At 59.2% G+C, this 26,001-nt stretch overlaps 2 protein-coding genes across 4 annotated transcripts in view; one reads left to right on the top strand and one right to left on the bottom strand.

Moving 5' to 3' along the window:
- The window catches only part of OTOF (otoferlin), a gene marked incomplete at both ends in the record, with an annotated part of 89,905 nt that extends 66,925 nt beyond the window's left edge, over positions 1 to 22,980 (top strand). For 2 of the 3 annotated variants that reach the window (XM_082642322.1, XM_082642321.1), the window contains 34 exons: positions 296 to 482; positions 906 to 1,092; positions 2,527 to 2,750; positions 3,214 to 3,322; positions 3,849 to 4,035; positions 4,165 to 4,285; positions 4,846 to 4,946; positions 5,064 to 5,154; positions 5,317 to 5,433; positions 5,711 to 5,863; positions 6,189 to 6,372; positions 6,455 to 6,579; positions 6,936 to 7,070; positions 7,792 to 7,953; positions 8,170 to 8,289; positions 8,801 to 8,962; positions 9,046 to 9,208; positions 9,714 to 9,784; positions 11,292 to 11,321; positions 11,745 to 11,876; positions 13,578 to 13,644; positions 14,520 to 14,656; positions 14,760 to 14,891; positions 15,286 to 15,423; positions 15,726 to 15,853; positions 15,970 to 16,140; positions 16,784 to 16,944; positions 17,618 to 17,760; positions 18,118 to 18,206; positions 19,679 to 19,777; positions 19,932 to 20,173; positions 20,300 to 20,478; positions 20,584 to 20,684; positions 22,800 to 22,980. In XM_082642322.1, coding sequence (XP_082498448.1) covers positions 296 to 482; positions 906 to 1,092; positions 2,527 to 2,750; positions 3,214 to 3,322; positions 3,849 to 4,035; positions 4,165 to 4,285; positions 4,846 to 4,946; positions 5,064 to 5,154; positions 5,317 to 5,433; positions 5,711 to 5,863; positions 6,189 to 6,372; positions 6,455 to 6,579; positions 6,936 to 7,070; positions 7,792 to 7,953; positions 8,170 to 8,289; positions 8,801 to 8,962; positions 9,046 to 9,208; positions 9,714 to 9,784; positions 11,292 to 11,321; positions 11,745 to 11,876; positions 13,578 to 13,644; positions 14,520 to 14,656; positions 14,760 to 14,891; positions 15,286 to 15,423; positions 15,726 to 15,853; positions 15,970 to 16,140; positions 16,784 to 16,944; positions 17,618 to 17,760; positions 18,118 to 18,206; positions 19,679 to 19,777; positions 19,932 to 20,173; positions 20,300 to 20,478; positions 20,584 to 20,684; positions 22,800 to 22,980 — 4,729 coding nt within the window. Of the gene's footprint in view, positions 1 to 295; positions 483 to 905; positions 1,093 to 2,526; positions 2,751 to 3,213; positions 3,323 to 3,848; positions 4,036 to 4,164; positions 4,286 to 4,845; positions 4,947 to 5,063; positions 5,155 to 5,316; positions 5,434 to 5,710; positions 5,864 to 6,188; positions 6,373 to 6,454; positions 6,580 to 6,935; positions 7,071 to 7,791; positions 7,954 to 8,169; positions 8,290 to 8,800; positions 8,963 to 9,045; positions 9,209 to 9,653; positions 9,785 to 11,291; positions 11,322 to 11,744; positions 11,877 to 13,577; positions 13,645 to 14,519; positions 14,657 to 14,759; positions 14,892 to 15,285; positions 15,424 to 15,725; positions 15,854 to 15,969; positions 16,141 to 16,783; positions 16,945 to 17,617; positions 17,761 to 18,117; positions 18,207 to 19,678; positions 19,778 to 19,931; positions 20,174 to 20,299; positions 20,479 to 20,583; positions 20,685 to 22,799 lie in introns of all 3 variants that reach the window. The other variant, XM_082642320.1, reaches the window with a different exon arrangement.
- A 1,280-nt stretch (positions 22,981 to 24,260) lies between these two features.
- Positions 24,261 to 26,001, bottom strand: part of DRC1 (dynein regulatory complex subunit 1) — a 45,582-nt gene continuing 43,841 nt past the window's right edge. The window contains exons 15-16 of the mRNA XM_082642384.1: positions 25,642 to 25,744; positions 24,261 to 24,511 (exon numbers count right to left, since the gene is read on the bottom strand). Of these exons, the coding sequence (XP_082498510.1) occupies positions 24,455 to 24,511; positions 25,642 to 25,744 (160 nt within the window). The 3' untranslated portion in view covers positions 24,261 to 24,454. The remainder of the gene's footprint in view (positions 24,512 to 25,641; positions 25,745 to 26,001) is intronic.

Below are 26,001 nucleotides of genomic sequence, written 5' to 3'. Positions count from 1 at the left end.
ACAGTTTACAAAGTACTCGTATATTTTAACCTATTTGAGCCTTCTCATATTCTGAGAGGGAATATCATATTATTCCCATCTTAAAGGTGAGTAAACTGAGGCTTAGAGAGATGGGGAGATTTGCCCAGGATCACAAGACAGAAGGTGCCCTAAACTCCAGTGTTTTTAGTCCTAGTGTGGGCCTTCTCAGCCGTCCTTCACCTGTTGTCCTGGCCCCCAAGGGTATGTAGATGCTGAGGCAGGAGTCGGGGTGCCCAGGGCTGGCTACCACAGCCCTAGCTGTATGTGCCGGCAGGAACTTGCTGCTCCCCGACGGGGTGCCCGCCGAACGCCAGTGGGCCCGGTTCTATGTGAAGATTTATCGAGCAGAGGGGCTGCCCCGCATGAACACAAGCCTCATGGCCAACATGAAGAAGGCTTTCATTGGTGAGAACAAGGACCTGGTCGACCCCTACGTGCAAGTCTTCTTTGCCGGCCAGAAGGTATTGGGGTGCAGGAGGCTGGGGCTTGGGGTGACAGGCACCAGAGGTGCAAGGGGTTGGGTGTGAGGTCCTGGGGACGGACATGAGGCAAAATCAGAAGCCATGAGACTGGCCTTTGATCCCCTTGGTGAGTCACCTCTAGAAGTGACGAGAGAGAGATGAGGGGAGCTCCAGCTCAGAGGGGCTGGGGGGTGAGGCCAGGCTGGGCCTTAGGGATTCCTCACTGCCCCCAGGTCACCTAGAGCTGAGGGGAGGGGGGCACTGAGAGGGAGAAGAGCCAGAGAGGCTGGGGTGGGGAAGGGTGAGGAGGTAAGTACACACACACACAGCACATGCACACATGTAACACACTATACACACACACAGACACACATGCACACTCATGCACGTACACAAACCCTAACCCTCGCTCCCTCCCACCAGGGCAAGACGTCAGTGCAGAAAAGCAGCTATGAGCCACTGTGGAATGAGCAGGTGGTCTTTACAGACCTATTCCCCCCGCTCTGCAAGCGCATGAAAGTACAGATCCGGGACTCAGACAAGGTCAACGACGTGGCCATCGGCACCCACTTCATTGACCTGCGCAAGATTTCCAACGACGGAGACAAAGGTCAGCAGCAGGAGGCTGGGGGTGGGACGTGGGGCTAAGGGGGTAGCGTAAATGAGACCCCCCCGCCATACACCACCACCATCCCGCACCTCTGCCTGAAAGGTGCCAGGCATGGTCGGGGCATTGCCAACAGCCCCCCGCCTCCAGGGAAGGATGGAAACTCATGGTTCACGTCTGCACAGAGGTGCCTGGGCCCTCCTGAGCCAGGCTGCCTGGATCTGAACCCCAGCTCTGACAGTTAGAAGCTGCATGACCTTCATACCTGTTTTCCCATCTGTAAAATGGAAATAATAGTAATTATATACATGTGGATATATACATACGTATTACATATACGCGTGTACTGCTGCCATAGTACCTGTCTACAGACTTGTAGGACCAGAGCACTGAGCTGAGTACCAGGGATACAGAGCAAGGAGGAATCCATCCGGTCTTCACGGTGCTCCCCCGGGGATGAGGGAGACGGGTGTGCTACCAAATGCTCAAAACCTGAGACAGAAGACACAAAAGACTACAGATTGTATGATTCCATTTGTATGAAATGTCCAGAATAGGCAAATGCATAGAGACAGGAAGGAGACGAGTGGTTGCCAGGAGCTGGGGGGAGGGGAACTGGGACGAGCCACTGAAAGGTATGGGGTTTCTTCTGAGGAGGATGGAAATGTCCTGGATGGTGGCACAACATAGTGAATGCACGAAAAGCCACTGAAATGCAGACTTTTAAATGGTGAACTTTATGTTATAGGAAGAATATCTCAGTTTTTTAAATGCTATAATGTTTTTTATAAACTAGGCAGAACAGAAACCAAACAAAACTCATAAGGCAGAATTGTATCCGTGTTACACACGAGACATAACAAATCCTAATGGGAGAAAAATAGTTGGGACTAGCAATTGGGGGTACTTCGTGGAGGAAGAGCATTTAACAGGCACAGGCGGAGAGTAAGGGCCTTCGGAGAGGAGGGGAGGGGTCTGCAGAAGCAGGTGAGACCCTCGTGGCACACACGTCTGCACAGACGGCAAAGGCCTTGCTGAGGAGCTGGGGAGGTGCTGGCATCTGTCCTTCAAGTAGATCATAGACGGCCCCTGCAACAGGCACCAGGAAGCAGGGGGCATGATTTTGCTCCACAGAAATGGACGTGTGTGTATGTGGAGAGGCACGGCCAACTCAGGCTCCCGCAGAGAATAAGCAGACACACAAAAGTGCCCCATGCAAGTGACAAGGTCACCCCACAGCCAGCCCCGCGCAGCAGACACCACTCTCCCCGCAGCCCCTGTGAGCCTCACTGCCCGCAGGCCCTCTGCCGCCTCAGACATTTCCCCGAGCGAGACACGAGGTCCTCAGCTCAGCAACCAGGAGGTACAGGCCAGGAGCCCCCAAAATAGGTCCCTCCACCTGAGTGAGCCCCTCCACCCTCTGCCCCCGGCCCGCAGGCTTCCTGCCCACGCTGGGCCCCACCTGGGTGAACATGTATGGCTCCACACGCAACTACACGCTGCTGGATGAGCACCAGGACCTGAACGAGGGCCTGGGGGAGGGCGTGTCTTTCCGCGCCCGCCTCATGCTGGGCCTGGCGGTGGAGATCCTGGACACTTCCAACCCTGAGCTCACCAGCTCCACGGAGGTGCAGGTGGAACAGGCCACACCCGTCTCCGAGGTGAGGCCCCAGGGCGCTGTGCTGTCCTCCAGAGCCCCCCCGCTCAACCCCCTTCCCACCACGGCAGCCTGTGCCTGGCCTCTGCCAGTGTCCCTCCTGCCTGCTTCAGGGGTCCAGACCCCAGGATGGGGCCTCCCTGTCCAGAGAGCAGGAGGACCTCTGTTCCCTTCCACTGCCTGTGCCTGTGCTCTCCCCGGAGGTCCCAAGGTGGAGCCTTGTCTCTGCCTTGTTCCTGGCCATGGCTGTCCTTGTGCTGGACATAGCAGCCCTTCCTCCAGGGACAGGCTGGAGGGCCGAAGGAACTGGGCCTTCAGTGTCGGGGCTCGTAGCTCCACAGCCGGGTAGGATGTCCCCACCATTAGCCCCAAGGGCCTGTCTGTAAGACGTAGGAGGAGGCCTGGCCCCAGACCCAATCCCCCACACCGTTAAGCTTTCCGGAGGGTTTGAACCACCTTCTCCACAGAGCTGCGTGGGGAAAATGGAAGAATTCTTTCTATTTGGAGCCCTCCTGGAGGCCTCAATGATCGACCGGAAAAATGGAGACAAGCCCATCGCCTTTGAGGTCACTATAGGTGAGAGCTGGGCTCACAGGACTGGGGGCTGCTGGGTGGTAACTGCCAAGCCCTGCTCCACAGCCTGGGGGGCGGGGCACTTTGACCACTCCCCTCGTGTGTCCTCAGGCACCCACACCACATACAGCGACTGCACCTGAGAACACACGCCCCGCAGGGTCGGCCTCAGCTCCACCTAAAGGCTAGGCTGTGTTAGGGACCCGAGGAGGGAAGAAGCCCTCCCTGTAGAAGGGAGCGAGGCCCTCATGGGACTGGAGAGGAGAGAGTGGGAACACGGGCCACGTCCTGGGCTGGACCTTGAGCCCAGCGGTCATCAGGGCTCCTAGTGAGACCTCTGCAGGAGTGCAGGACACGGCCCCTTCCTCTGGCGAGTGTTCCACCGTGTCTGAGCTGGCACAGCCCTGTGAGCACCAGCCCCATTCCCTGACTCTCCCGCTTCCCTCCCACAGACCCCTGGACTGGAGGGCAGGGTGGGGCCTGGTGGGAAAAGGACTCTAAGCCCTCAGGTGCCCCCTTCTGCCTCCAGGCAACTATGGGAACGAAGTCGATGGCCTGTCTCGACCCCAGCGGCCTCGACCTCGGCCTCAGAAGGAGCCTGGGGATGAGGAGGAAGTGGATCTGATCCAGAAGTTGAGTGACGACGAGACTGACGAGGGTGGAGACCTGGCCTCAGTCTCCTCCAGCCCACCCATGCGGCCCCAGATCACCGACAGGTGAGCCGGCCAGGACAGAGGGTCCTGGGAGCCCTGCCCTCTGCCTCCCATCCTCTCATGGCCTGGCCCCGCCCCACCACTGCCTGCCTGGGCGCCCAGTCCTCAACCTCCCACCTGCTCCCACCCCAGGAACTACTTCCATCTGCCCTACTTGGAGCGCAAGCCCTGCATCTACATCAAGAGCTGGTGGCCGGACCAGCGCCGCCGCCTCTACAATGCCAACATCATGGACCACATCGCAGACAAGCTGGTCAGGGCCAGGCCACGGCGGGGAGGGGAAAGGCGGAGGGCGTGTGCTTCAGAGGGCCTCGCCCAGCTTGGACAGCTCCCCTGCAACACACAAGTCCTGTCTGCCTGGCAGCATGCCGTGGGGTTGGGGGAGGAACTGCAGAATGGCCCCAGTAGAACCTGTGTTCCTGTCCCCGCCCCAGTCCCAGGAGCGGTGGAGAGCCTGAGGGCTGCCCGGAGTGGAGTCTGGGAACCCTGGCCCATCCAGCCCCGGGTTTCCCTGGAGGTGACTGGCCAAGCCCTCTGTCTCCGGCCTGCACTCCCCACCCCCTGCGTTTAGCCCTGAGTTCTGTCCGACCCCTGTGGGTCCACCAGGACCACAGACTCATGGCCCAGAGGTGGCTTCTTCCTTCAGGTTCTGAAAACAGAACCTGGAAAATTTGGGTTTCCTTGTGATGGCGAGACAGTCCAGAGATGGCGCTCGTGGGAGGTCCTAGGGCGCTAGCCCCTCATCCCCCTGATGCAGGGGGGAGACATTTGGGGAGGCTGAGGGGGGCTGTGGCTCACACTCCTGGTTCACAGGAAGAAGGCCTGAATGATGTACAGGAGATGATCAAAACGGAAAAGTCCTACCCTGAGCGTCGACTGCGGGGCGTCCTGGAGGAGCTGAGCTGTGGCTGCTAGTAAGTGGCAGGGCTGCCAATGGGGGGTCAGAAGTGGGGGGTTTGCAGAGAAGGAGGCATCTGCAGGCCTCCTGCTGGCGGGTGGGCTCTGCTAAGCCCTGCTTCTCCCCCTCCCAGCCGTTTCCTCTCCCTCGCGGACAAGGACCAGGGCCACTGGTCCTGCACCAGGCTGGACCGGGAGCGCCTCAAGTCCTGCATGCGGGAGCTGGTGAGGATGCGGCTGGACCACACCGGGGATGGAGGGAGGGTCTGGAGGTGAAAAGGGAACCCGAGGTGGGGGGACATCTGTCCCTGAGGTCGCAGCCCCCAGGGCCAGACCCTCCATCATGTGTCATGGCCCGAGCCTCACTTACACCCCCGACCCCGGCAGGAGAGCATGGGGCAGCAGGCCAAGACCCTGCGGGCACAGGTGAAGCGGCACACGGTGCGGGACAAGCTGAGGCTGTGCCAGAATCTCCTGCACAAGCTGCGCTTCCTGGCAGACGAGGTGTGCCCCTGCCAGCCCCAAACCAGAGTGACCCAAGGTGGCGGAAGGGGGGCTGCACAGGAGGGGTTGGACCAGACCATCCAGGAGGCCCCTCCTGCTCTGACAGCCGTTGGGGGACAGGAGCGACCAAGCCTTTCACCCTGTCCCGTGTTCTTCCCGCTGGACCGGTGGGAGGAGAAGGAAGACCCAGCGCCGGGGTCCTTTCCGCTGTGGGTTCAGGCCTGGCCAAGAGGCAGGATCTCTCCCTTACTGGGCCACCACCCCGCCCCCACCCCAGCCTCAGCACAGCATCCCCGACGTCTTCATCTGGATGATGAGCAACAACAAGCGCATCGCCTACGCCCGGGTGCCCTCCAAGGACCTGCTTTTCTCCATCGTGGAGGAGGAGCTGGGCAAGGACTGCGCCAAGGTCAAGACGCTCTTCCTCAAGGTGCCGGAAGGGGAGCAAGATTGGGGGCGGAGGGGCTGGGGTCTGCGCCTTTTCAAGGGGTCAACCTCCCCTTGGAGGGAACAGTACCCCCACCCCTGGGTCTGGCTGGCCTGAGCTGCCGGGGTGCTCAGAGAAGAGCTGGAGAGAATAGGAAAGGGGTGGGGGGTCCCCCCAGCCCATGCCCTTCTGCACTGCGATCCGCACCACACAGCCCAGCGGGACGGCTGCGGAGGGCAGGGGTCCCTCTGCCCATGGCCTCCTCCAGCCTCCTGCCCCTTCCTCACCCCGTGGGCTCCGGCAGCTGACCCTGCGCCCCCCCCGCCAGCTGCCAGGGAAGCGGGGCTTCGGCTCGGCTGGCTGGACGGTCCAGGCCAAGCTGGAGCTCTACCTGTGGCTGGGCCTCAACAAGCAGCGCAAGGACTTTCTGTGCGGCCTGCCCTGCGGCTTCGAGGAGGTCAAGGCGGCCCAGGGCTCGGTCGCCTTCCCACCCACCAGCCTGGTTTACACCAGTGAGTGAGGACTCCCGGGCCTGGGCGGGAGGGCACCGGCGCGAGGCCTGTTCCCCGAGCCTCAGCCTGCTCCCCCCCACAGAGAAGCAGGCCTTCCAGCTCCGCGCCCACATGTACCAGGCGCGCAGCCTCTTTGCCGGCGACAGCAGCGGTCTCTCGGACCCCTTCGCCCGTGTCTTCTTCATCAACCAGAGTCAGTGCACAGAGGTGAGGTCCCCGGGGGGGAGGGCGCGGCTCTGGCTTTGAGAGCACTGGAGGGGGCCTGTGAGCCTCTGGGACCTGGAGAAACAGACGAGCCAGTACCCCAGATCCTTAGAGGGAAGCCTGGCAGATAACTGCAGGCCCAGGCCACACAGAAGACAGGGAAGACATTGGCGGGGTGCTGGGAGAGAGGGTCAGGAGCAGACCTCATATCAGCCTTCATTTTAAGACTCCCAGAAGAGTCAGGAGACATGGCGCTCATGCTCCCGCGTCCCCTGGAAACCACAGTGACTGGGGATGACTCCTCTTTAGGTGTTGCCCACCCACCATCGCTTACCTGTGCGCCCCCCTCCATGCTGCAGGTGCTGAATGAGACCCTGTGCCCCACCTGGGACCAGATGCTGGTGTTCGACAACCTGGAGCTCTATGGCGAAGCTCATGAGTTGCGGGACGACCCCCCCATCATTGTCATCGAAATCTACGACCAGGACAGCATGGTATGGGTGGGCTCTGACACCAGGGACCACGCCTCCTCCCCCGCACCCCACCTGCGTTAGCAGCCACCTCCACAGCCCACCCCCAGAGCCCCTTGGCCAGGGTGCTTACCGGGGAAGCTGGGAGTCTGGGCTGCTGACCAGCCCCTCCAGGAGACCCCGGGTGTCTCCTGCCCTGTCACTGCAGCCTGACCCCTTCCCGATGCTGTGGGCCTCTGGGGCCTCAGGGAGGAGACAGGCCAGGGCGTCCCACCTCCCGGCACAGACAGACCAAGCTCAGACCCAGATGTGCCAGGAAAAAAGCCTGCTGTCCCCAGCCTTCCCCCATTTGAGCCCCCACCCCCACCCCTGCCCACACCTACCACAGTCAGTAACAGCCTCGTAGCTCTCCATGGGAGCTCTGGAGTAAGGGAGTGGAGGATTAGGGCGACCCCTCCAGAGCTGGGGAGCCACTTACTACAAGCCACCTCGGCTACTGGGGTGCCCTGAGTGAGCTCTGGACTAGAGGTAGGAGCAGCTATTTCTAGTCCCGAGTCCTGCATCTGCCATTCATTGCCAGCATGGCCTGGAGCTGGCCCGAGACTTGGTTTCCCCCATCTGTAAAATGGGGTGATCACACCTGCAACTACATGGGGCCATGGTGAGGACTGAATGAGATCCCAGGTGTGAACACGTTTGGTCGGTTCGAGCACCAAGAGGCCACCTTGGCTGTTTGTCGCCTCAGGGCAAAACCGACTTCATAGGCCGGACCTTTGCCAAGCCCCTGGTGAAGATGGCCGACGAGGCATACGGCCCGCCCCGCTTCCCGCCCCAGCTCGAGTACTACCAGATCTACCGCGGCAACGCCACGGCCGGGGACCTGCTGGCCGCCTTCGAGCTCCTGCAGGTGGGGCTGCTGGAAAGAGGGGGCTGGGCCAGGGGCCTTTCTCCTCCCCATCCTGCTGCGAGGCCAGTCGGACAGGAAGCTGGGGGTGTGGTTCTTGGGAACCTGGGCTGTTCAGCCTTCCCTGTCTCCCCAGATCACATGCCAGATAACTCATGGGGAGAGAGAGCCCTCTCCCCGGGCTCCCCAGGGTGTGACACTATGTCCCCCACTCCCCAGATTGGACCAGCAGGGAAGGCCGACCTGCCGCCCATCAATGGCCCAGTGGACACGGACCGAGGTCCCATCATGCCTGTGCCTATGGGCATCCGGCCCGTGCTCAGCAAGTACCGGATAGAGGTGTGTGAGGGCTCCGTCCGGCCCCTCCCAGCCCTGCCCTGAACAGGCCCTGCTGTGTTCTGCTCCCTGGCCCCCTCACTGTCTCTCCATGAGGGTCGTAGGCAGGCATTACACTGTTGGCATCAAACTCCAGGGGTCTTCAGCAACCTCAGGCCATGCTCCGTTTTTCAAATAAGGACACGGAAGGCCCAGGAGGGGAAGTGACTGGCCCAAGGTCACACCCAGGGGCCAGTAGCAGACCCAGGCTCGCGACCGTCCAGCGCCTGCCCCTTTTGCACTGAGTCACACTGCCACGGTCCAGGACCCTTCCCGGCCCTCCCATCTGCCCCCCACACCCACCCTCACCCCACAGCACCTTCAGGACACCCGCCCCTCCTCGGCTCTCCCAGCCCTGCCCCTCCTGACGCACGGTCCACCCACAGCCCGGTTCCTCCTCAGGTGGCCCTGCCCGCCCGCAGCGGGTGCCCTTGACTGAGGGGCTGTCCTCTCCCCCCACCGCCCCCCCACGCAGGTGCTGTTCTGGGGTCTGCGGGACCTGAAGCGGGTGAACCTGGCCCAGGTGGACCGGCCGCGGGTAGACATCGAGTGCGCGGGGAAGGGGGTGCAGTCGTCCCTGATCCACAATTACAAGAAGAACCCCAACTTCAACACCCTCGTCAAGTGCTTTGAAGTGGTGAGTGTGGGCCAGGACCTGCCTGGGCAGAGCGGGGTGCCTCTGACCCTTCTCTGAGCTCGGGGTCCCTGCCCCACCCCCAGTACCTCCCGGAGAACGAGCTCCTGCACCCGCCCTTGAACATCCGCGTGGTGGACTGCCGGGCCTTCGGCCGCTACACCCTGGTCGGCTCCCACACCGTCAGCTCGCTGCGGCGCTTCATCTACCGGCCTCCGGACTGCTCAGCCCCCACCTGGAACACCTCGGGTATGGCGCTCCTGAGGCCCAGCGCAGGGCCTCCGGCTCACAGGGCAGCCCACCTGGTTTCCTCCTGGGGCCATCCCTAAGTGGCCCGGGGAGGCCAGGAGGGAGGTCCCACCCTGGGGGCCAAGGAAGTCTGCCCAGAGTGGCCCCAAGCTCTAGCGCCAGAAAGGCCAGAGCCCAGGGGTCCTTAGAGGACCTGAGGGCAGATGGCTTCCTCAGCCGGTTCCTGGAGAAGACCCAGGCCCTCCTCCATCCCAACCCCCTGAGTCCCCCGCCCCCCGGCCTCCACTGTATCACCCAGCACACCTCACCCTCCTCTCTGGCTCACCTCCTCCCTCTCCCCCGGAAAGCTCTAGAATCAGCTTTAGGCCTCTGGCCCTTCCAGGCACCCCTGACTCTCACTGTTCCTCCTGCTCCTCCTTGTCTGTCTGTCCATCTCTCTGTCCAGGCGGGCTCCTCCAGGGCCACCGTGTGCTGTACAGTGGGGGCCCCTCTTCTCACCCCACAGGGGAGGTCGTGGTGAACATGGAGCCGGAGGTGCCTGTCAAGAAGCTGGAGACCATGGTGAAGCTGGATGCGGTAAGGAGCCTGGGGTCAGCCCCACGCTGGCTGGGGACGTGCAACTGCGGGTGGTGCTCTCCCAGAGCCGGGCCACCCCGCACACAAGACGACACATTAAGTCACTCCTCCTTTGGTGTGTGATGGGCCAGAACTAACCCTGACTGCTCGTGCACACAGCCCCATCCTATACTGTCCTGGAAGGCGAGACTCTCAATTCTGCGCATGTGTGTGCACATGTGCATGAACACGTGGTACACACATATGAGAGACAGAAAGAGTAGTAACCGTGTGAAGTAATAGCCTGCAATTATTTTTATTCCAACAAACGACACCACAGGCAATGGATTCCTTGTGCAAACACCAGTGTTCTTTCCGGAGGGTCCCCGGTTTTCCTTCCCAGCCATTTACAAACAACTCTCCCAAGGTGTGGGTTGGGGCAGGATTTCCAGGTGGAAGCGCCTTATTCCTCCTGGCTTTGGGACTGGGGCTCTTTGTCTGCCAGAGGGAGACCTGTCACCTCGGTGTTAGGATGCGGACGTGGCGTCAGCAGGGGACGGCGGGATGGAGGCTGGCCTGGAACAGGCCATCCTGAATCCAGACAGGACAGAGGGGTGGGAAGCAGGCTTCCTTCCCACCACATTCTCCAAATCCCGTTCCTGACTGCATGTGCTTCACACAGCCCAGGGGCGTCTCCTAGCCTCTGAGATCTGAGTCCGGTCTGAAAGGATCCTTCCTTACCTCATCATCCTGGTCCCCATAGAATCCCAGCCAGCAGGCTGAGTTAGCACGGGACATGGCTCATGGAAAAGAGGAGAAGTCGAGGCCCGGGGCCTGACCTGCAGGCCTGGGATGGCACTGCCAGGGGCTCTGGGGCTACACCTGGAGATGCCACATCCCCCTCGGCTTCCAGCTTCCTGAGCTCCTCCCTGAGAAGCCTGTTCCTCCTGGAGGCAGGGCCGGGGTAGGGAAGCCCCCTGGTTTCAGGCCGTCAGTGAACCAAGAGGACGGCACAGACCTGAGCTGCCCCATCGTCCCACAGGCCCTGGACTCTGGTGGGGCCCTTTTCACCAGGTTCCTCTTCAGCTGTGTAATTTTGTGTCCGCTTACTTTTTAAGGCACTTGTCCTTCATCCAGCCAGCATTACTGACCTCCAGCCTCACGCCGTGTCAGCCTCCCCTCTTGACTCTGACTGCCCACTGCAGTCATCTGGGGAGTTTACAGCTGTCCTGGTGCTCAGTACCCTCATTTGGACTCAGTGGAGCCCTGCAACTGATGATTTTTTAAAGCCCCCAGTAATGCTAACGTGCAGCCAAGTTTGCAAACCACCACCCTGGAAGGTCTGAGGAAACAACTTCGAGGCAGACCTTCCACAGACCCAGAATTGGCCATGTGAGCACAGCGCTCACGACACAGGGAACATCCCTGCATGAGGTCCCCCTCCTCCACCCTCCCTGGCCGGCCACTACCTACCACTTCCAGCCCCAGTGGCTAAGTCTGTCCCTGTCTCCTTGGTTCCTTTCTGCAGACTTCTGATGCCGTCATCAAGGTGGATGTGGTGAGTGTGGGGACCAGCCGGGCCACTCTGGGGAGAGAAGACCCTATACTACATAGGGTATCAGGCCAAGGAAGACAGCATCAGGGACCGAGCCACCCCATACCCCCTGATGCCCCGCCATCTCACCCCTCCAAAGAGGCAGAGGGAGAGAGCTGTTTGGGCTTCAGGGCCCCTGAGATGCAATCCTGCCTGGGCTGGGGGCTCATGCTGGCAGGTCATGACCCTCTCTGGGCCGTGACATCCACTTCCATAAAACAAGGCCCTGCCCCTTGATGTCGGTAGCCCCACAGAGCCTCTTGGAGCCCAGGGATTTCCTGGAGCAGATGGTCAGAATGAGTGGGGGAACCCCGGATTGTTCAGGTCTCCGGGAATGGCCAGGGTGCGGGGCTGTATGCGGGACTCTAGACCTAGCCAACCCTGCAGGCTGAGGAGGAGAAAGAGAGGAAGAAGAAGAAGAAGAAGGGCAGCTCGGAAGAACCAGAGGAGGAGGAGCCAGATGAGAGCATGCTGGACTGGTGGTCCAAGTACTTTGCCTCCATCGATACCATGAAAGAGGTGACGCCTTGGCCTGGGCAGGGGCCCGAGGAGGGACTGGGCTGGGAGGGGTAACCCCAGCTCCACATCAGACCCTCTTATCCAGCTGCTTCCCCGCCCGCACCAGAGCTGGCTCCCCCACTCCGTCGACATGAGCTTGGGGCAGGCTGTCTCACAGCCTCGAAGTTCTAGCTCTCCCTTTTCCAGGATGGAGGTCCAGTCTACCTTCGCTGCCTTGGTTTCCTCTAGTCCTCATTCATTTCTTCCACAAATACCTCTTGAGTATATATGATGAGTCAGACACCAACCTAGGGGCTACAGGAGCCAAAAGGTAAGATTGGCTACCTGCCCTGAATATTTACTGGACATGCGAAATGGACATGTAAGCAGATACACTACCATGTGATAACAAAGGCAATTCAGTGACTGGGGGCATCAGGAAAGGCTTCAGAGAGGAGGTGACCTTTGAGGAAGAGGAGAAATACACGTTCAGAGGCCAAAGAGAGCAACAACTTCTCAGTAGTATTTGCACAGCTATTATTATTTTACATAATAATACCCAGCTGTTTTATTTTACATGCCTCCATCACTGTGGCTGTGAAATGTTCTTCCCCTATTGTGTGCACATGGGTTCTGTCTGCTGAGCCAGATTGCAAGTTCCAGAAAGCTCATGTCTCCTCTTCCTTGTTTGTCTCTCTCCACACTGCCAACCTAGCTCAGGGCACTCCTTGACTGACTGACTGACCAGGATGGACATGTGCCCATGGTTGTGTTTCCTCAACCAAGCTGATCCAGCCACATTCTCTCCCCCAGGCCCTTTCTATGACCTGAGTTGTGTGTGATGTTTACTATCCATGTTAGAGCACAGGTTAAACTGCTGTAGCAAGTTAGATTGATGTGAACAAGAAGAAGGTTGGTATGGTGATTCAGTGGGGTCAGGGACCAAGACCCTGCCATCTTGTTACTGGCATCTGCGTGGTTAGAGATGGCTTGCCGTCATGTCCTAATACTAGTCCACGGGAAGGGTAAAGAGAAGAAGGGGACACATACTCCTTTCCTTTTAAGGGCCCAGCCTAGAAGCTGCACATATCATTTCAGCTCACACTGGCTAGAATCTAGTCCCATAGCCACACTTAGCTGCAAGGGGGGCTGGGAAATGTAATCTTTAGTTAGGTAGCTGTGTGTCAAAAACTTTTAGAGAGCAGGAGAGCAGATAACTGGGGGACACCTAGTAGTATCTTCTCCCACCAACACCTCCTGGATTCAAGCTGGCCAGGCTGGAGCTCCAAGAGGCTGCCCATTGTCTCCTCGAGTCTATTCCTGTAATTTGCACAGGCTGCCACCAGGTGGCGGTGACACCTTGGGTGAAACCTGATGATTTAGTGTCCAGTGTGTACTGACTGAAGAAAATAAGGCACATTTTCTTATTCAGTTATACTTTTCTACATTAAAATAATAATACCACTAAGAAGCAACATTAAAGAGCACATATTTTTCAATCACACACAATTAAAGAATCATAATCCCTAAGTACAGTTAAGTCACATTGAACACATCATAAACTTTTTTTTAACCCACTTAAGCACATCATGGGTTTGAAACCCAATGGAAAAGAGTTTCTGCCTCTAAGCATTTAAGACTAGTCTGACACCACAGTGTGGGTTCAACAAACCCCTCCCTAGGAAACCCACCTTCCCTCCTCCTCACCTCATCTTTTGGCAGCAACTTCGACAGCAAGAGGCCTCAGGAATTGATTTGGAGGAGAAGGAGGAGATGGACAACACTGAGGGTGAGCCCTGGAGCCCTGGATCTCTGCCTCTCCCTCCCGGCCCCCCAGATGGGTGGCTCCCCTGCTTGTCACACCAGCTGCTTCTCTTTCCCCTTCCCATGGGCCCTCACAGCTGTAGCAGCCAACAGCAGATATCACCAGGCATCCCTGGGCACCAGAGAGCAGGCTGAGGCCCTTATCTAGAATGGCTTTTACTCTGACCAGTTCAGCAGCCACAGTGAGGGACAGACATTTAGAGTCACAGAACATCAGAGCTGGAAGGGATCTCGGAGCTCACCCCATTCAGCATTTTCCAGACTTTTTCCATGGAACACTATTAATGGGTCTTCTGAAGGGAAAAGAGGGTTCTGGGGTCGAATGGGTTAAACAGGTCCCTTGGTGCAGGACTTCTCAGTGTCTTTAATATACAAATGCTATTATAAATCTCTAAAAGGAAGACATAATAAAATATTTCCCCAGCTTATTTTACACACACACACACACACACACACACACACACACATATCTTTTAAAACATTCCAAGAACACCTACACCTAGTGTTCCACTGAATGCTGTTTGGGAAATGCTGATACAGACCAATCCTCTTAATATTAAAGACAAGTAGACTGAGGCCAGAGAGCACAGTGAGCTGGCACAAGACCCAAGCTCCTTCCATGCCCCTCTCTGTCAAAGGGCACACAACAGTCTCTGCACATTTCTGGCATACTGGTGCCCTGCTCCCATGTGAGGCAGGCATGCCAGGCAGCATTGTCTGCATTTTCTACAGATGAGCACACAGAGACCTGCAAGTTAAATTAGCAAAGCGACAGAGCTGGGTCACCAACCCAGGCCTTCCTGCCAGATCATTTCTGCCCCCTTGTCTGTTTCTGGCCAGGCCTGAAGGGGCTGATGAAGGGCAAGGAGAAGGCAAGGGCTGCAAAGGAGGAGAAGAAGAAGAGAACCCAGAGCCCAGGCCCAGGCCAAGGGTCTGAGGCCCCTGAGAAGAAGAAATCCAAGATTGATGAACTCAAGGTGAGGGTCTGGGAGCAGACCTAGCCAGAAGGTAGGGTCACACCGGGGGCAAGACAGAGGCCAGTGGACCGGCCTCACCCCCTGACAGCCCGGCCTGGCTCAGGTGTACCCCAAGGAGCTGGAATCAGAGTTCGACGGCTTCGAGGACTGGCTGCACACGTTCAACCTGCTTCGGGGCAAGACGGGGGACGATGATGGCGCAACTGAGGAGGACCGCATCGTGGGCCGCTTCAAGGTCAGGCAGGGAGCACAAGTGGGCCCTAAGTCCTGAGTCCCCCACCAGCTCTTCTCCCCACCCCAAGCCTGGGGCTGACAGCCAGGTGGGGCTGTCAGCCAACCCGGTTGGTAAAGTATGAAAATACTTCCATGCTGATTGATAAAGATCATCTGCCCTAAACCCACCTCCCCACTCCACCCCCCTCAGAGTTGCCCCCCCACTCCAGCCACTCCCTCCAGAACCCCTGACTCTCTGTACCCCAGCAACTAAAGGGTTAAGGCCCCACCGCAACTAAAGGGTTAAGGCCCCACCGCAGCAGGGTGCAGACCCTCAGTGCTCTTGGCTATTTTGAATGCCACCCCTGCCTGTGCCATGGGAACCTGCACCCTGACCCACTCTTGCCTTGCCCCAGGGCTCCCTCTGCGTGTACAAAGTGCCACTCCCAGAGGATGTGTCCCGGGAAGCCGGCTATGACCCCATCTATGGCATGTTCCAAGGCATCCCCAGCAATGACCCCATCAACGTGCTGGTCCGGGTCTACGTGGTCCGGGTGAGAGTCCCCTCACATCATTTCCCCAGGCTCCAGGTCCTCCTGCCCAGGAAGGGCTGAAGCAGCTACAGACTGACAGCCCCCAACTGGAAGACACCAGGGAGGTCAGCTGGTCTAGTGCCATCCTTTATAGAGGAGGAAGCCAAGGCTCAGAGAGGGTCAGGGACTTGCCCAGGGTCACACAGCAAGTCTCTGGTCCTTGCTCCTGCCCTTCACTGCCATGGGACCATCAGAGAGAGGGGCAGGGACACTGGAAGATGAAGGTGCCCGGGCCCTGCTCAGGAGCACCCCTCCCATCCCAGGCCACGGACCTGCACCCCGCAGACATCAATGGCAAAGCCGACCCCTACATCGCCATCCGGCTAGGCAAGACTGACATCCGTGACAAGGAGAACTACATCTCCAAGCAGCTCAACCCCATCTTTGGGAAGTAAGGCCTCCTGGTGTCCCACTTCCACCTGCCCTGACTTCCCCAGAGCAGACCACCTCCTACTCCACCTTACCCCAGCCCAACCCTCAACCCTTCTCCCAACCCTGTCCCACAAGGTCCTTTGACATTGAGGCCTCCTTCCCCATGGAATCCATGCTGACGGTAGCTGTATACGACTGGGATCTGGTAGGCACCGATGACCTCATTGGGGAAACCAAGATCGACCTGGAGAACCGCTTCTACAGCAAGCACCGCGCCACCTGTGGCATCGCCCAGACCTACTCCACGTGCGTGGGGTGGGGCGGGGCAGGGCGCACCTACTGCACCTTGACTCCAAAACCAAGATGCAGACCGTGGGATTTGGGAAGGTGGACATATTATGGTTTCTGTCCCAGCCAAGCCTCCACCCCGACAGGTTCTGGGCTCAGCCTTCAGGGGCCAGGACTGCAGATTCCAAGACAAGGAGAGAGATGGGATTCCAGGACAGGGGAAGCAGGATGAGGAGAGAAAAGCAGGCTGGGAGGAGAGGCAGAAGTGTGCTAGGAAGAGTGCGCTGAGGATCTGGCCGCCCTGTGCCACTGCCAGGCTGCGTGACCCTGGGCAAGCCCCTTAACCTCTTGTGTTATCAGTTTCCTCAGGGAGTCTTTGAAGTTCTGTTAGAGGGGACACAGTGGGGGGATGGTGTGGGCTGCCCTGTGGGAGACTGGATACTCATCCTTGGGACACTGAGCATGTGGGCTGGAGCCCAGGGCAGGAAGGATCAGCCTGCAGCAGCCCTGGTGTGTCAGCTGATCCTGGAGCACAGGGCAGGGCTCACTTGCTGACACAGAGCAACAGCCAACCTAAGGAAACCGGCCAGGACCATCTACCACCCGGGGATGGCCCAGCCGCACCCTGAGCCTCACCCAGCCCACGTGTCTCCTCCGACAGACACGGCTACAATATCTGGCGGGACCCCATGAAGCCCAGCCAGATCCTGACCCGCCTCTGCAAGGATGGCAAAGTGGACGGCCCCCACTTCGGGCCCCCTGGGAGAGTGAAGGTGTCCAACCGCGTCTTCACAGGGCCCTCCGAGATCGAGGATGAGAACGGTAACAGGATGCTGGACGAAGCTACGGGGGTGTCAGAGGCCAAGGAAGGACCCACACTTCCCTGTGGTGGGACCACCCATCCGCTCATCACCCCAGTGTCCCCCTCCTGTGCACCCAGCCTCCGCCCTTTCTCCCCATCCCACACTGCGCTTGCCCACTTGTCCCGTTCACTCTCTCTCCCGGCATCCCTGTAGGGTAGGGAGGTTCTCCCAATTCTGCAGATGAGGAAACCGAGACCCAAAGCGTTTCAGTGATTTGCCCAAGGCCACTCAGTTCTTACAAGGCAGAGTGAGGGCATAGACCCAGGTCGGTCTGGCTCTCCCCACACTTTTGCCCCCCTGGCACCTCCCAGAGAATCAGCAGGTTATCTCTGCCAGGAAACCAGTGCCAACCATCTTCATGGTGCTGGGACAGGATGTGGGTTTTTCTCTTCCCTGACCTCATAGCCCAGAATTCTCTGGTCAGGTTCTCCCAAGCAGAGGAAACCCAAGGACACAGACTTTTCTGGGCCCACGAGGCAGCTGAGAGCTTGGGCAATCCACAGCTCCCTCTGTGCCTCAGTTTCCCAACAGTAAACTGGAGATGGGGCCTCTTGGTGCCCCTGAGTCCCTGGCCCAGCACAGGTCTCTTGTCCTGCTGAGCCCGTGTGTGAGCTCACCACCGGCACCCACAGGGCAGAGGAAGCCCACGGAAGAGCACGTGGCACTGTTGGCCCTGAGGTACTGGGAGGACATCCCCAACGTGGGCTGCCGCCTGGTGCCGGAACACGTGGAGACGCGGCCGCTGCTCAACCCTGACAAGCCGGGCATCGAGCAGGTGACTGGCCTGGCCGGGGTCTGAGGTTCTTTGGTATTTGGGATCAGGGAGTCCCAACCTGGGTCCTCATGCTATTCACTGCGTTCCCTTCATACGCACACACCATGACCCTTCGCCGTAACTTCCAGGGTTCGAGTCTTAACTTTGTGTGAGAATTACATCAGCTCAGATGGAGACCTAGGGTATCTCCCTCAGAAGCTGCCACTGGCTATTGGTGACGTCATAGGAACTGCTGGCATCCAAGGATGAAAACTGATGAAATGGGTCCTTACAGAACAAAGGTTGGGAGGGAGAGGAGAGCTGGCCTTGCTGGGCAGAGGGAGGCGTCCGTGAGACCTGCCACACCTCTTTCCTCAGGGCCGCCTGGAGCTGTGGGTGGACATGTTTCCCATGGACATGCCGGCCCCCGGGACGCCTCTGGACATCTCCCCCCGGAAGCCCAAGAAGTGAGCTGCTCGGGCCCAGCACCCCCCCCTCCCTGCTCCCCAAAGGCGTCCTTCCTGTAGGAGGCTCCAGGCCCAGGTCTCCCTAGTCAGTCCCCTGTGGCCTTGTTGGGGGAACAGACCAACCCATCAGGAGGGCTGTGGGGCCTGCCCTGGGTGGGTCCCCTTTGCTGCATCAGGGGCCACACCTCCGTGGTGAGGTCAGCGAGGGCCATGAGTTCACACCGGCACGCTCCGGCAGACTTCGTCCTCACAGACCCACTCCTCGACGTGTGTGCACACACACAGCATCCCCATGGGTTCCCACACACACACCCACAAGACACAGAAGCCCTGAGAGCCTGCTCTGCTCACTGACAGTCCCCACTCCAGGCTGTCATTCAGCTCTACCAATGTAAAGCATCTGCTGATGAGATGCACAGGGCGAGTACCCAGAAGAGGCGGGAGGGTGGGAGAGTGGGGAGTACTGGGTCAGGAGCTACGCCACCTGTCTCTCCTAGTTGACACTGGCCAGGTCACTTTGCCTGCCTGGCCCTCAGTTTTCCCATCTGTAAAGTGGCAGGATCAAGTCACTGCCAGCACTGGCCTCAGCGCCTGCAATCAGGGCCAAGTGCGTAGGCCTATGAAGTTGCACAGGGCCCCACGCTTATTTCAAGATGGCAGTCTTAAAATCCTTAATGATTTTTAACAAAGGGGCCCACGTTTCCGTTTTGCACTGGACCCCACAAATTATACAGCCCCTTCTACCTGGCATAGTCTCCAGGTGGGACCCTGAGTCTGCTGTTCCAGGGCCCGCCACCAGGGGACACCCCAACCCGTTATGTCTCCAGGACTTGCCGTCCAGGACAGAACTCCAAGAGCCACAATCCAGTCGATTTTTAGTAGCTGACTCAACCTCACTCCTAATGAGACGTAACTACCTCATTTATCATGACAATTACACTTCAAGGGGAAAATCCCCTTTGGGGACAAGGATGTAAAGGAAATCAGATTCCATGGTGGTCCACAGCCAGCTGCTGGGCTTAAGTGTGAACTTTTATTAGAGCTGGAGTGGAGCTGCCGGCCTCTGGAGATGGGGGATCTTGCTGCTGACTCTCCAAGCCTCGCTTCAGCCACACCCGCACCCCCCTGCACCCCCCACGCCCTCCCCTGCAGCCTGGGCAGCCTCTCCGAGGCCTGAGTCAGCCTCCCTGTCCAGAGTGTGCTCTGGGTCCTGGCATTCCAGCCCAACTGGCTCTCCTCATAAGAGCCATGCTGGCAAGGGGACCCTCTTCTCTCAGCCGGGTGCCCCCATGTTTCCCCATCCCCTCAGCTTCTCCCCACATCTGATCCCTCAGCCCCAGCCTGACCCAGGCCCCATGCCCACCCCAAGTCCCCAGGACTTGTCCCGGTCATCTCATCTCCAGCCCCATCCTAGCCCCAAGACCCTGGAGAAACCCCCCGCAGGCAGCTAATCAGCCCCTCCCCCTGCCCAGGTACGAGCTGCGGGTCATCGTGTGGAACACAGATGAGGTGGTCCTGGAGGATGATGACTTTTTCACTGGGGAGAAGTCCAGTGACATTTTCGTGCGGGGGTGGGTGAGAGTTTCCCTGGCCGGGAGGGGGCTGAGCTGGGTGGGTCCACCTCCCTGTGAGGCAGGAGAGGAGGGAGAGGACAGGGGGGCTGTGGGTGGAGAGAGCCCCCCCAGGTGTGGCCACAAGTCTGGAGCAGGCGACGATGCTCCACAGGTGGCTGAAGGGCCAGCAGGAGGACAAGCAGGACACGGACGTCCACTACCACTCCCTCACGGGCGAGGGCAACTTCAACTGGCGCTACCTGTTCCCCTTCGACTACCTGGCTGCCGAGGAAAAGATTGTCATCTCCAAGAAGGAGTCCATGTTCTCCTGGGACGAGACTGAATACAAAATCCCCGCGCGGCTCACCCTGCAGATCTGGGACGCCGACCACTTCTCCGCCGACGACTTCCTGGGTGCAAGGCTGGGACCGGAGCAGAGCGGGCAGGGGAGGGGGAGGCAGGGGCAGGGTGAGCCCAGCCCGGGTCTGGGGGTGCGGTCAATAGTACCGGGTGTCAGAGCTGACTCTGAGTTTGCCACAGGGGCCATCGAGCTGGACCTGAACCGGTTCCCACGGGGCGCGAAGACGGCCAAGCAGTGCAGCATGGAGATGGCCACGGGGGAGGTGGACGTGCCCCTGGCTTCCATCTTCAAGCAGAAGCGTATCAAAGGCTGGTGGCCCCTCCTGGCCCGCAATGAGAATGATGAGTTTGAGCTCACGGTGGGCACCACTACTGCTGGGCAGGGGGCAGGGCTGGGCCAGGCCAGGGCGCTGAGGGTCTGGCACCTAACCCGGGCACCGGGACCATTCTGTTCCTCTCTGCAGGGCAAGGTGGAGGCAGAGTTGCATCTACTCACTGCCGAGGAGGCGGAGAAGAATCCAGTGGGCCTGGCCCGCAATGAACCTGACCCCCTGGAGAAACCCAAGTGAGTGCCCTGCCGGCCTGGCCCCCGCCACGGTAGTCCCTGGGGGCACTGGAACAGGAAGGAGGTGCCAGAACCTTCTGGTCTTCTTGCCCTCCACTCTGTAGGCACCTCTGCCCTCTCTGTCCCTTCCTAGGCCACAGCCTCATTGCAGGGGAGCCTCCTCCCTCCTCCCCTTCTCCCCCAAATCCACACCTCCCTCTGAGCCAGAGCATGGGCCACCGGTACAGGAGAGCTGCACCTCTCCCAGGGAAGGCCCCACCTAGCGGAGTCAAATGCTCTTCCTGGTGTTTGCCAAAGACAAACAGCTGCAGTGGTGGACTCTGGGGCCCCAGGCAGCCTTCATGGCTGGGGGGTGCCTGGAACTATGAACTCAGCCCAGGGTCGGCCCCCATCCTGGCCCCCACCTTGGCCGGGGCCCTCCCCACACCCCAGCCCTCGGCTTCTGTGGCCTTTCTCCGTGCTCCCTCTGCTCCTCCTGCGGCTCCAGCCGGCCTGACCCGAGCTTCATCTGGTTCTTGAACCCTCTCAAGTCTGCCCACTACTTGCTGTGGCGCACATATCTCCGGCTGCCCCTCAAGCTGCTGCTGCTTCTGCACTGCTGCTCCTCTCGCCCTTCTCCTCTGCCCTGTGCCTGGCTACCTGGTCAAGAAGATCCCTGGGGCCTGAGCCCAGCATCCTCCTGGGTCTGGTACTCCTCCCTCCCTCCTGGACCTAGGGCTTATGAGCTGGGCTGCATGTGGAACACACACACACACACACACGCAAGTGCACACACAAGTATGCCCACAAGTGCACACATAAGGATACAGACAGCAACTTTTAAGCTTTCGAACAGTATCATAGACTCAGAACTGCAAATAACTGTCTTGCATGTTCACGTATTAGGCCAGAGAGGAAAAGTAAATTGCCCAAGGTCACCTAGCCATCAGGGTAGAGCTAGGAGTCAGCCTCAGTTTTCAAACTGCCAACCCAGTGTCCTTCGCACTACACCACTCCCTGTCCCAGCAACAATCCGGACAGACTCTAACCCAGTTCCAGTGGCAGAAAGAAGTTGAGAGATGGACGGGAAAGGGGAAGGGCTTTGGCTGGGATTAGCCACCGAGTCCTGAATAGTTTCTACCAGTATCCTCCTCCCAACCCTGAGCCCTTTCCTGCCCTGCAGGACAGTGAGTATCTCCATCCCATTCAAACATCTTAGTAACAAGCATACGAGGAGCACAGCTCGGTGCCAGGCGCTGGGCTGAGAGCTTCCCATGCACTTTCTCATGTCACCCTTTTACCAACCCCGGAGGTGGGGGTCTACTATTAACCCCGTGGTACAAGTGAGGAATCTGAGGCTCGAAGAGATGCCTAACCTGCCTGTCACCGCTGGGACTAGAGACCAGGTGCCCTGCGCCCACACCCCTGTTCTGCAGCCCCATCTGCGCTGAAAGGCTCTGGAGGGTGTGGTCCAGGTCCTCCAGGAGCAGGAGGAGTTTGAAGAAGCACATTCAATACTTTGATTTTCCATCTTGACATTTCATAGACCCTGTTGTTTTTGTAACACAGTCAACAGAATGTAAGCTCAACAAGCCCTTCTGGGCTGGGCGGCCCTGCAGAAGGTAGAATAGCGATCCAGCCCTGACGGTGGGCAGGTCGGGGTGAGGGTGGCGTATGCCCCACCGGGGTCCCTCACACCCCTGGCAGGACCTGGTGGGGACAGAAGCAGAAAGGGGGAGATGTTGAGAAACACCGATCTCACTGAGAACGTGGGGCAGCACCGGACCATATACAAGGAACCACTCAATAGGGGAGCTTCCTAATAATCGGAGCTGCCTGCAGTGCTGAGGCTGCCTCTTCAAGCATTGACCTGCCATCACTGCAAGGGTGCGGGAGGTGTGATGGCTGCCCAGCTGCCAGAAATGCCGTCTAGACCGCGGGAGGAGATGGGGCACCAGAGGGTCCTGCAAAGAGGACAGGGAATGCAGGCAGCAAACCCGGTGCTTAGAGATGGGCTCAAACCCTCCCTCCAGCACTCAGTGCTTTGGGGACTCAGTCCTCTTGGGGTCTAGTAGGGCTAAGGGGATGGGGTGCCTTGGACATGCCACCAACTGACCAAGACTCTCCCTCCCCCAGCCGGCCCGACACGGCCTTTGTCTGGTTCCTCAACCCCCTCAAGTCCATCAAGTACCTCATCTGCACACGGTACAAGTGGCTCATCATCAAGATCGTGCTGGCGCTGCTGGGGCTGCTCATGCTGGGCCTCTTCCTCTACAGCCTCCCCGGCTACATGGTCAAGAAGCTCCTAGGGGCATGAAGGCCCCGGGGCCTCCCTGCGCTTCCATCCTGGGCCTGGGCATTTGCCCCTCCTCTGGCATGGAGGCCTCAGGTCCCAGGGGCCTTCGTCCTGCTGGCTGGGCTGGTGACACCCCCCTCCCTGCCTATCCTCACCACCTCAAGTCTTCTGCTGGCCCGGTCCCTCCCCTCTGGTCCCAGGGGCCTGCAGGGTGGGGAGTGTGGGAAGGGGTGGGGGCCCGCCCCACCTTGCTGAGGCTCCAGAGGAAGCCACCCCAATTCCTCCGCAGGCCTTCCCGTAGAGCTCGAAAGCGTTAACGAAATTAACTGAGAATCGAGAATCACGTCTTGGGCCAGTGCCCAGGGCTCTCAAAAGAGTTAATGAGCAAAAGGTGTCCACCTCCCCTCCCCAGACATAATCTTGCAAGGGCAGCCGACACTAGCAATCTTGGCTCTGCAGAAGTGCGCCAGATCCTTCCCACTAATCCTGCGGGGTGACTGCTTCCCCGGGCCACTCCACTCGGCCCAGGCAGCCACAGCCCTGGGTGCACAAGCCCAGTCCCTGCCCAGCCTGTGGGTCCTGATGGCTTTCCAGAGCTTCCTCAGCCCAGGCTAGCGCTTGCAAGCCTGGACGTCCACGCCTGGACGCCCGTGCCCCCCTACCCGTCTGGCCCCTTCAGGGCTCGCCCTTCCGGCCCTCCAGGGGCTGCCTGGAGTTTGCTTGAAGTGCTGCCCCCCTGCCTGTGTGAGCTGGGTTTCTCTTAGCTGTTTTTCCTTTCTCGAGTGGTGATTTTTCTCTTAATAAAAGAAATGAAACACTGAGCTGACAAGTCTGCAGTTGTCCAAGTGGGGGGACTGATGGGGGGCGGGGTGCAGGGTTGGCTGGCAAACTCAGTACAGGATGGGCCCCTAACCCTTTGGGGGACCTTGTGGCCCAGGGTTCAAGGTGGGCCTAAGGTACAGGGCTGTCTGCCCAGGCTGCCCATAGGAAGAGCCTCACACCACAGCCCAGGGGGCACCGCAGGCTGGACCCAGGGGCCCCAAAAGCTCACTAAAGTGTCCTGCAGGCCCAAGGACAGTCTGCAGGCACAGACCCTGAAATGACCCAAAGCTCCACCCGCCACCTGCAGACACCAATTTCTCCCAAAAGCAAGAAGGGAGCCCCGTGCCACGGGCCCTGTCCCACAGCTACAAGCCTGTTGTCAAACCACAGTCCAAGGCTGGAGACAAAGTCCCCTCGTGACACAGAGGTGGAGATAGGGGCCCGTGTCTCACCTGACCCCTTTAAAGAGATTCAGACACAACTCTTTAAAGACTTTAATCATGCCTGCAGGATACAAGTAACTCCTCTTGTCACGTTATCTTGACAGGCCCGACAACAGCAGCTCTGGAAAACTCAGGGAGTGGGCCCAGGCAGCTCCCCAGGAGATGCCACCTGTGGCACCAACGCCGATACCAGTGTGGGCCCTAACGTGACAGCCTCTCGAGGTCTGGCTCTATTTTGTGGGGACCCGGAACACCTGAATCAGAGGAACTTGCAGTTCAGAGTTTATCTGGAAAAGAGGAAAGGTCATGACACTTCCCCCAGGGTCCCCCTGCCACAGGCCTCCAAATCCCTGAGAGCACTTCCGCCCCCAGACACTTGCGGCTGCCTGGGAAAGCCCGCAGCCTGCCTTCCTCAGAAGCCAAGCCCCGGGCTCCTCGTCTGGCTTCTGCTCCAGCTCGTCAGGCTCTGGTAATGGTCTTAACCTTCCCTTCCGCTCCATTCTCTTGAGCCCGCCCCTCCGCTCTTCACCTGCCCACCCTATAGCCCCAGTGTGGCCCTGTGCTTCCCCCCTCCTCCCCATCCTCCTGTCCACAGTGGCCTCGAAGGAAGTATGGACCATACGGTTCCCAAACGTCTGAGTCCTGTCTCGGGCCAAGAGGCCATCATGACCCCCCGGCTCACCGCATCACCCCCTCAGGTGTGGCCTGGGGCCTGAGACCTCACGGGCCACACATCTCCAGTGCGTGGGCGTGTGACTGGCCTCAGCTGATGACAGAGGACCTACACTCAGCCCCGTGTTACTGCCTTAAGCACCACGTGGAGGACCCCACAGGAGCAGGGCAGAGCCAGCAACTGTGCTGCCAAAGGACTCTTCCCTGTGGAGTGGACCGGGAGACCCTTCCTCCTGCCAAGCCATGGGGAAGTTGCCCCAACTGTCACTGGAGCAGGCACGAGTGGGGGCCAGGGAATATCTGCCCCAGTTGGAACCTCCTCTCCCCATGTCACATCCTAGGCCAGACACCCAGGGCTGGCAGAGAGGGAAGAGCCTGCCCTCTGGGCAAGATACAGAGGCGCTGAGTTTTGATTCTCCTTTTTGTGAAAGGGGGAGAATCACTTCCGTCCTATCTGCCTCACAGACTGGTTGTTAGGGACCAAAGAAGGAAATTCGTGTGGAAGGGCTCTGTAAGCTGGGAGGCCAGCACTGGCCTTGTCACTGCCTCTAAGAGCCGTCCAACAAGCAGCCGGTGCTGAAAACGATGGGCATCAAAGGGACACAATTACAGCCTGCATCTCAAAGCTCCCACGCCTCACGGCAGGGTGCGGGCAGGGGTGACGCGTCACTTCCTAGTATCTCCTCCTGTCCCACGGCCTCTCCCAGCATCCCGCCTCCCCTCCCCGGAGGGTCTTGTCACCCACCTTGGAGTCTAGATACTGTTGCAGTAGCTGCTGGAGCTCTGTGTTCTGCTGCTCCAGAGAACTGTTTTCTATCAGCAGCTTGGCCCTCTGGGTCAGGACGAGGCTTTGGGCAGAAAAATCGGTTAGAGGCCCATTGAATGCTCCATCCTCTATCAAGTAAGGGCCAGGGGCTCTGTATTTCTATCTGGTTGGAGGTGGAAGAGGACCCCAGAAGGCTCGCCCACCAGAGCAGCCCTCCCGCCCTGAATGAGCCAGGCCAGTGGGAACAGACCAGGGAGGGCGGGGCCAGAGGGCTCCTCCCCCAACACTACAGCCCCCCAACAGGAGTTGCCCTTTGGCAGCTTTTCTCTCCAAGAGCTC

Source organism: Mesoplodon mirus (assembly GCF_964341445.2).
Source record: "Mesoplodon mirus genome assembly, chromosome: 14".
Taxonomy (NCBI): Eukaryota; Metazoa; Chordata; class Mammalia; order Artiodactyla; family Ziphiidae; genus Mesoplodon; species Mesoplodon mirus.
This window is presented reverse-complemented; position numbering and strand designations above follow the sequence as displayed.